This window comes from Micropterus dolomieu, linkage group LG02 (assembly GCF_021292245.1).
Source record: "Micropterus dolomieu isolate WLL.071019.BEF.003 ecotype Adirondacks linkage group LG02, ASM2129224v1, whole genome shotgun sequence".
NCBI classification, from domain to species: Eukaryota; Metazoa; Chordata; class Actinopteri; order Centrarchiformes; family Centrarchidae; genus Micropterus; species Micropterus dolomieu.
This window is the reverse complement of record NC_060151.1, coordinates 22,766,083-22,774,475: the sequence shown is the minus strand read 5'-3', so window position 1 is coordinate 22,774,475 and position 8,393 is coordinate 22,766,083. Positions and strand designations below refer to the sequence as shown.

Below are 8,393 nucleotides of genomic sequence, written 5' to 3'. Positions count from 1 at the left end.
AAAGGCCTACACTTAAGTGTACAATACTATGAAGGGCAGATATTTGACATGTATTGATAAAGACCTCTGGCACAAGTGGCATAATGTGAACATAACACTATAATCTATTGAGTTATTACCAAAGATATGTGCTATACATTCACTATATCACAGCGGTGCAATAAATCATGTAACATGATTCCTTCACAGTTCAAATATTTTAATTTAATTATCACCACCATTTATTTCTTTAATTGCGCTGGAAAATTTGGGGTAATATCACTTTATAGATGAAGACTATATTTCACAGTCGCAGACATAATCTACACATATTTAACAGGGTAAACATGATCTGGATCTTGTTGAATTCCCCATCATTACACTATTACACTTGATATTTGGCATGAAAACAACGATGCACATTTGTGTCTTTACACATACAGTATATCAAAACATAAAGCTGAAAGGGACAATTTGGCAGACTGTCAGAGTCACAGACTGTCACCAACTAATCTCAAATACACCGAACTGACATATGACATTGAAATGAAATATGCCAATCTGCAAATCAGCATATGTATATAACAAAAAATCTATTTTATGAAGAAACTGTAATACTGTGCGTATCAGGAATCAAGTTAACTTGCACAGAATATAAAACCCAGTAAAATAATTACTGTAGATATTGTAAATATTTTATTAAAGAAATCCTTGCTCAAGTGTGTTAAATTAGTTATGCTGAAAAATAAAATGACAAAATGGATACTTCTTTCAGTGTATTGCTGCTTATTTTCTTCTTTTTTTTATATATATAATGTGTGATTAGAAAAAAAGATTATATTCAACTGGCAAATTTTCTAAAATACAAAAAAATATGTGATTCTGTTAATTCCTCAGAGACTTGCCTTTTTCATCCCACAAATGAAACTAAACGGTTGGTTATCTTCCGCATTTAAAGAAGAACTTTGGAAGGATGGTGCTTTTCGTGAATATCCTCAGAAAAGCAGTACTAATGGTGGAGGGTTGTCTCACAGTTCTTCCACTTCCTCCAGTTTGTGGCTGAGGATCACATCATCACCCTGAAACTTGAAGTATCCAACAAATTTCTTCTTCTGGAACATCAGGGGAAACCACAGGACGTCATCAGCCCACATTTGACTGAAAGGAATTTGGTCACATTCAAACCACTGAGGCCTCATTTCTAGAAAACAAACAAGAAAATACTTAGAGACCTCCTGAGACTGAAACACATTTTTATCATCTACCTTGAGGTGTTACAAGAGTTTATCACTTATCTCTGTTATTTTTGTGCCACTTCATACATATGACTGCCCAGTATATAGCGTGAATTATTATTAAATCAATTCATGTTGCTTTAGGACTTGCAAAATGATAAAATAGCTGACAGATTTAGTTATCAATGTAGCGCAGATAAAAAACAATTTAAACTCCTTTCCCACTTCATCTTATCTGTTCTCTATGAGGAAAAAGAACGTTACACTAACAGGTTGTGTTTCCGGTTTACAGGTCTACATGTACAATGAAAGATTTATTGTTCACTGGCAGTGAAGAAATCCTTGTTTAGTTCGACCCCAACACGAGAGAAAGAAATCCAACATCTTCAGTCTGTTCAAAAAATGCCTTTCATTTCAAAGTTCATCTGAAACTACAAAGTTCCAATCATTTTAGTACAGAAATTTCCCTGATGAGCTGCAGTCAGGGTCACAAAAAGGAGGAATGTTGAAATAGAAAACATTCTCCACTTCATTATTTGTCTAACTCAGACTGAAGATGCCTCATATTAACATTGAATGAAATAGATTGGTGTTGCACAGAATGACGACTGTGGATTTATTCTTATATTGGTGTTGGGCTAAGAAGGGATATCTTAGCCAGTATGGAGAGGAGGGGTCATTATAGTGACCAATTACTCCTTCAATGTACAGTACACACGGGCACGTGAGTATTGTTTCAAAACAGACTTCAAAACATGGGAACCTATCCTGTGAGTGCCAATGCCAACATTCCTACTTGCTCAGACTGCTTCTGAAACTTTACACTTTAAAGTCACACAAGTCCCAAAGTCATAGCTGTTGCTTCTTATCTTGTCAAACCGTGTTAGCAGCACTAACTTTCATTCAAGCTTTTTCCTCCATTTATCTCTTCACCCCTTTGGCTGTTTGACCTCTCTCGCCCTCCAGACTCTTTGGTCCAGTGCTAATGTCTGACTCCTCCATGAGCTGCACTTTGCCGTTTGTCTCTAAACCTCACCCAGTTGCCCTTGACTAAATTCTCAGGAAATACAGATCACTGCAGGGCTCTGCATTCCTCCTGTTCTGTTGAGGGCCTCTTCTTTCCTTTGTGTATTTACAGTCTTTTAACCTTTACCACCGACTTATAGGTTTTACCCCTTAACCAATGTGCTCTCCATGCTCACTGTCATGTCTGTGAAAAAAAGTTAACAAGTTCTGAGGTAAGCGCAGTCAAAACCTGTTTTGGTTCTCAAAAGGCCTCATTATCTAGCTTCAATGCAAATGCAAAACGTTAATCGCCATGAAGCCTGGAATATCATTGAGATAACATAAAAGGAAGTCAAGATTAAGGGGAACCAAAAGTAAAAAGGGAATTTTTTGCAGGTTTTTGTGTAAATATCAGTTGCTTGGAGTTATGTAGAACAAAAATAGTACTTCCTCTTCACTTCCAAAGTACATGGAATTGTTTTATCATGGTTACAAGCAGCACTTGTAAGTTATTGTTTTAAGACTGACGCTATATTATGAGTTATTCCCATTAAAGATGATAGTAACGATAGTTTTCCAGTTGTCTAAACTCTAACTTTATTATCACTCACATTTTTGAGCCTGCAGTTGTGCCATTCCACGGTTATTCCAAATGATTCTGATTTTCATATATACATAAAACCCCGGGGGGAAATGATGCGCATTATATTATTATATATAATTATCCACATTACCACTACTTGCTTTCACCCCTTCCCAGTTAAGGGTGGTGCAGTGGAAGTCATACCATCTGATTCTGTTGGTTCTCCATTATAAGCGTCGGCTCTGAAAATGTGGACGTCGAGTAACTGTGTTTCTCCAACAAATTCAAATTTGATATTTCCAATCTTCTCAAGAACATCCACCGTGAGGCCACTTTCTTCTTGCAGTTCTCTAAAAATGAAAACATCAAATAAATATTTGATAAAAGTGTGTTTTTAAAAATAAACTCACAGTGCACGTCACACAGACACTAAAAGCAAATAAAGATGGTAAAGCTATATCTGTGTTTCCCACACAGAGACATCATTTGTGGGGCCCATAATGAAATTCATTGATTAAGACAGTGAGATGTGGTTAAGAGCTACAGAAAATCTTGTAAGTGGATCTGTGAGTCTGCAAGATTATATTGCCCCATTGTCTGAGTTAGAATGCTGAAATAAAACTGCAGATTGTTTTTTAAAAATGTACCAGAATGGTGTATTCAAGAACAATCATTTGCAGCTGATTCTCAGCGCTCACTTGTGTTTGCCCTCCAACACTACTTCCCTAAAGGTTGATTAACAAACATACTTTACATACATAAAGTCTTACTCTGATACAGATTGATTCCTGTATTATTGTTGACCGTCTTCTCATACACAGCTAAATATAGTAAGACACAATGATGTAACATAGCTTACAAGATTTTAACCTTGTTTCTAAGAAATCTCACTTCATGGACCGGTTTTAATTTATGTTTAGCTGAACAACACACGGTTCAGAAAGAATGCACATTAATGGATTCTGTCGAAATGTGTCATAACACTTTTTGTTTGATTGTTTCATCAAGCTAACAGCCAACACAGCAATCCCAGTATTCTTACTGACACAAAGAACTAGGATCGGTCAGTTGCTTCTTCCAATACTGACAACTTTTCAGGCTGTCCTGAGTGTTTTTCTTAAAAAGCCTAACAGTCTTGGGATTTTACTGCAGGACTCTTTTTCATATTTGAGAGAAAACAGCTTGAGAAAAGGTCTCATTGCCTTCAGGGCTTTCTTCCTTCCTTTAGCTTTAGAACAAACTTCCTGCTGATGACTGATGATAATTCATTGTCCAACCTCAACCTTTCATTTATTATGTCAAGCTTACACACTACGTAAACTCACATCTTAAATGAGGAAATATTTTTTCTACCCTCCCCTTAAAACTTGGACACAACATCACAAATATAATCAAAAACACAGTTGATTTTAAAGGCAAAAACATAGCTCCATCTTGTGTTATGTTGTTATTATTAATGTTAGAGGTGTCTCGATATGTAGCATGGCATGATGTAATGCAAATTCAAAGCTGTGATGTTATAATAGCCTATGCATTGTGGAGCTGAAACATGGATTGTGAAATCCATTAATTCATGTCAAACTTCTTCTTTGCCTTCAATTGAAAGCCAAGAACTGCTTTGTTTTTTTTAACTTTGTACTTAAGCAAGGGCATCACTTTGTGTTGAAAAGTGGTGGTTACACAGGGGCTGAGATTAGGGGTGTGACGATCCACTTAGCTACTAAGACATGATGGTGCACAATATTGGGTTCACGAGAACAAGACGAGAAGATTTTTTAACACTATTTTAAAGAAATATTCCACACTGAAATGTACATATGTCCTGCATTCTGAAAAAAAATCGCACCATTTTATGGTGGAAATGTTTTGATTTATGTAAAGGTAAACTCAAAATTCAGGAGGCAGGTGACAATTCAAAATATAAAAATATAATGTAAATATTTAATGCAGTAATCAGTAGCTTGTTTTCTTTTTAGCTAAAGTTACTTTTTTTGGACAATGCACAGTTGTTTCTTCTATATTCTAATTGCATGTTTTCTTGCAAATACACATTCTCAAAGCATTTTCATTTGTTATTTTACATTTCTTGATGCAAGCTATTTTTCAGAACATTTTTAACAAATGCTTTTACAAAGTGGTGGGGATATGTCCCCAGTGTCTCCAGTTTAAAAGACACCTATGTACCTAAGGAGGAATAAACATAGAGGTCTCTGCATTTAGGGTTTGTTTTCATGCAGGCTTTGTCAAAAGCACAACTAACACACTGATTTCACTTATGGATAACAGGGAGACAACTGGCAAGACGAATGTACCTCCTTGCACCATCTTCAATGGTTTCTCCGGGTTGAACTTTGCCCCCAAACCCATTCCACTTTCCAGCCCCAAATCCTCTCTTCTTCATGCCGAGCAGCACTCTGCCCGGCTGGACCACCAGCACCAGGGTAAGCAGCTTAGGGCTCAACATCTCACCTGTCTGAGAGGAAGTGAGGCAATCTCACGTTACATAGCCTAAACACAATGTAAATACTGCCTGAAGCAACATTAGCAGCAAGGCTGCACTGTATGAGCACAGTGAACTTACCACCCTTACCTGTTAAATTTCTGTCCACAAATGCAAAACAATTGAAGCAGTTCCCGCGTGCAGCACCTCAGACAGACATCATCACGTGACGCGCTGATGTGTGAACAGTGCGGATTGGTCAGATCAATGTCAGACTGGATTCACGAGTCCCATCATTTGCTTGAAAGATCAGTTGAAATGTGTTACCTTGAAATATGTTCGATTAGAAACTGCAGAACTGTAATGTACCTTTGTGTCCCCAGTCAAACCTATGAGTCAAACCCAAAGACTGTAGTCAAAGCAGTCAAACCGCTCACCTGACCCACGATGTGATTTTAAAAAACTACTGATATTTACATAGCGATTGTTGTATATAAAAGACAATAAATAGTTATTCCATATACTTATATTTATATATGTTTATGTCTGGAACCTAGTCACCAAAGCAAATTCCTCGTATGTGTAAAAACTATTTGGTAAAGCCGATTCTGATTCTTATAAAACAAGATTAGATATGACTTTCTTTTATCCTGAGGGAAATTGTTGTGCAACAGTACTGTAAAGTAGTAAAGAGTGGAAATTGAAAATTATCAATAAGGTGCAAATCCAAAATATACACAATATAAAACTATATAAACAGGTTAACGGTAAGGATTGCAGAAACACAACAGGTTTACGGTATGGATTATAAGTTACTAATAATATAAGACTTTTCAGAGAGGAAATTTACTTTACAGTAGCACAATAAACAGTCAAAAGAGGTAGGAAACAGATAAACAGCTATCATAAAGAATTTCAAACTTTTTTGACATGAAAGATATTGAAAGGAAGTACAAAAGTACTCAGTTGTGTTTTAAAAGTAGGCCCTTGAAGAAAAGGGATTTATTACAATAGTCTGGATGGAATGAATAACAGTTTCCATATTAAAAAAGTTTTGATCTTTATGTGATATTAAGCTTAAAGAAACATGACTATCTCAGGTAGGAACTATTGTTGCCAGTGTTTTGTAGTAATGGGACATATATAGGTATAACGCCCAGTGTTTGTCTTTATCCAATGGCGAGTTGTATTTCCACGCACGCGCAGCTTACTACACGCCACACATGACCCTGTACAGTCAAAACAATGTTCTTGCAGAGGAGATTTTTGCACTCCTCGTTGTGTCTAATGAAGAAGTTGAAGGGTAAAACTCCCGCCGAGCAGCGCTGGCTGCAGCGGCAGCTCAAAGATCCGTATGTCAAGGCTTCTCACGCCCAAAACTTCCGGTGCAGAAGCGCCTTCAAGCTGCTGGAGATAGATGACAAGTTTGGGCTTTTACAGCCTGGATACAGCGTGGTGGACTGCGGAGCTGCACCTGGAGCCTGGAGCCAGGTGGTAGTGCAGAGGGTCAACTCAGCCGGGACAGGTGAGAGAGGTGACACAGTAACAAGGACACAACCGAGTGCAGTGTGCTGAAGCTTGTGAACTTCGATTTTTGTTGAGACTGTATCAGAGAGTTTGTGATTCAACTCTATTAAACTTTGTGGTGCTTTTTTCCATCGTACTTTATGGTGTTTCTGTTCATTCTGTTCACCCCCGGTAGATGTAGGTATTAAGTACTGTGGATTTCAGCTTCCCTCCTTAAATTATTAGGGTTTTTGCTTACTTAAGTTTATTGGAGCAGTTGTTCTACTTTATATTTTATTGGAAAATGAACTTTAATTTATTAGTTAGTCGTTGTAAATGTCACAATTATTGCAATGCTTTTGACTTTATTAAGCAAGATATTTTAAATTTTCTTTCTGACTGCTGAGGGACAATACATTATACTGGAGAAACTATTTGACATATTTTATTAGATAATCAAGTGATCACTTTGTCCTGTAATTATTCATTGACTGGAGACCTCTGTAACTGTAACATTAACATTGTTGACAATTATTAAGTTTTTGACTTAGTATTTAAGTTTAAATAGAATTTCCTTTTTTAAAAAGGACATCCCTGATGTAATCATGTAATACATGCTGTGATATTGTGGTACTGTATGTCAAATTTTATAGAAATTACAACAAAAAGGCTGGACATGCAGTTAGTTATAAATAATGGACTATTTGTAAAATCCATATTGTGTTATCATTATTAGACCAATGAAAGAGCTGGAGTTTCTGAACTAATCAATCAATAATAATAATTATAGTACAACAGTTGTCAAGTTTTAGTAATTATAAAACATAACAGTTGACTGTTGGTAAAACCTCCTAAACTTTATACAAATGCTGGGAACAACTCTGAAAGCCATATCGACGTGCTGCATTTTAAACATGATGTAGTAGATCTCACACGTTTAAATTCTCTCAAGTGTTCTTGCTTGTTTTAGCCCACATAATAGAAATCCTGTATTCCTTATGTAACTGCTAACTCTGGATTTGTGTCAACATTCAGACACTTGTAACTTGCTTAGTTGTGGCAATTCATCAAGAAGCAGCATGTTGGCATTATTTATTTTATTGTTGCTTTGTAATGTTATTGGAAGTCTGCTCGTCATTACCATGCAACAATACTAATCCCGAGGACCTTTAAAGTCTTTTCAAGTTGATTTTCATTCAAACTCATGGAAACTAGTGACTAATTAGAAGATAACAAAGTTCACATTTGAAGCACTTTAGTTGCAGAAATATTTATAATTTGGGGCAAACAAAAATTCTAATATATACTAATATTGAAATATATATATATATACACACACATATATATATATATATATATATATATATATGCACACATATATACACACACACACACACACACACACACACATATACACACACACACACACATACATATATACACACATGTGTGTATATATGTATGTGTGTGTGTGTGTATATATGTATGTGTGTGTGTGTGTGTGTATATATGTATATGTGTGTGTGTGTGTATATATGTATATGTGTGTGTGTGTGTATATATGTGTGTGTGTGTGTGTATATATGTATATATGTGTGTGTGTGTATATATATATGTATATATATATGTGTGTGTGTGTGTGTGT

General features: G+C 36.0%; 2 protein-coding genes across 3 annotated transcripts in view; one reads left to right on the top strand and one right to left on the bottom strand.

Moving 5' to 3' along the window:
- Positions 1-182: 182 nt before the first annotated feature.
- On the bottom strand, positions 183-5,554 carry nudt1 (nudix (nucleoside diphosphate linked moiety X)-type motif 1). 2 transcript variants are annotated; one of them, XM_046033846.1, is made up of 4 exons: positions 5,393-5,554; positions 5,115-5,275; positions 3,007-3,152; positions 183-1,180 (listed from the first exon to the last, which is right to left on the bottom strand). In XM_046033846.1, the coding sequence occupies exons 2-4, from the start codon at positions 5,264-5,266 to the stop codon at positions 1,008-1,010; spliced, it is 471 nt and encodes a 156-aa protein (XP_045889802.1). In that variant the 5' UTR covers positions 5,267-5,275; positions 5,393-5,554; the 3' UTR covers positions 183-1,007. The 2 variants fall into 2 exon arrangements, with proteins under 2 accessions (XP_045889802.1, XP_045889809.1); XM_046033853.1 differs by having other exon boundaries at positions 5,384-5,533.
- An 868-nt stretch (positions 5,555-6,422) lies between these two features.
- Positions 6,423-8,393, top strand: part of mrm2 (mitochondrial rRNA methyltransferase 2) — a 6,239-nt gene continuing 4,268 nt past the window's right edge. The window contains exon 1 of the mRNA XM_046043650.1: positions 6,423-6,767. Within this exon, the coding sequence (XP_045899606.1) occupies positions 6,488-6,767 (280 nt within the window). The 5' untranslated portion in view covers positions 6,423-6,487. The remainder of the gene's footprint in view (positions 6,768-8,393) is intronic.

Excerpts from the sequence above, each read along its gene's own strand:
- nudt1 (XM_046033846.1), bottom strand. The coding sequence starts at position 5,266 with ATGTTGAGCCCTAAGCTGCTTACCCTGGTGCTGGTGGTCCAGCCGGGC. Across the intron at positions 3,153-5,114 it reads ATTGAAGATGGTGCAAGGAG|AGAACTGCAAGAAGAAAGTG; the intron begins GTACATTCGTCT and ends TTTCATTTTTAG. Across the intron at positions 1,181-3,006 it reads AGAACCAACAGAATCAGATG|AAATGAGGCCTCAGTGGTTT; the intron begins GTATGACTTCCA and ends TTTGTTTTCTAG.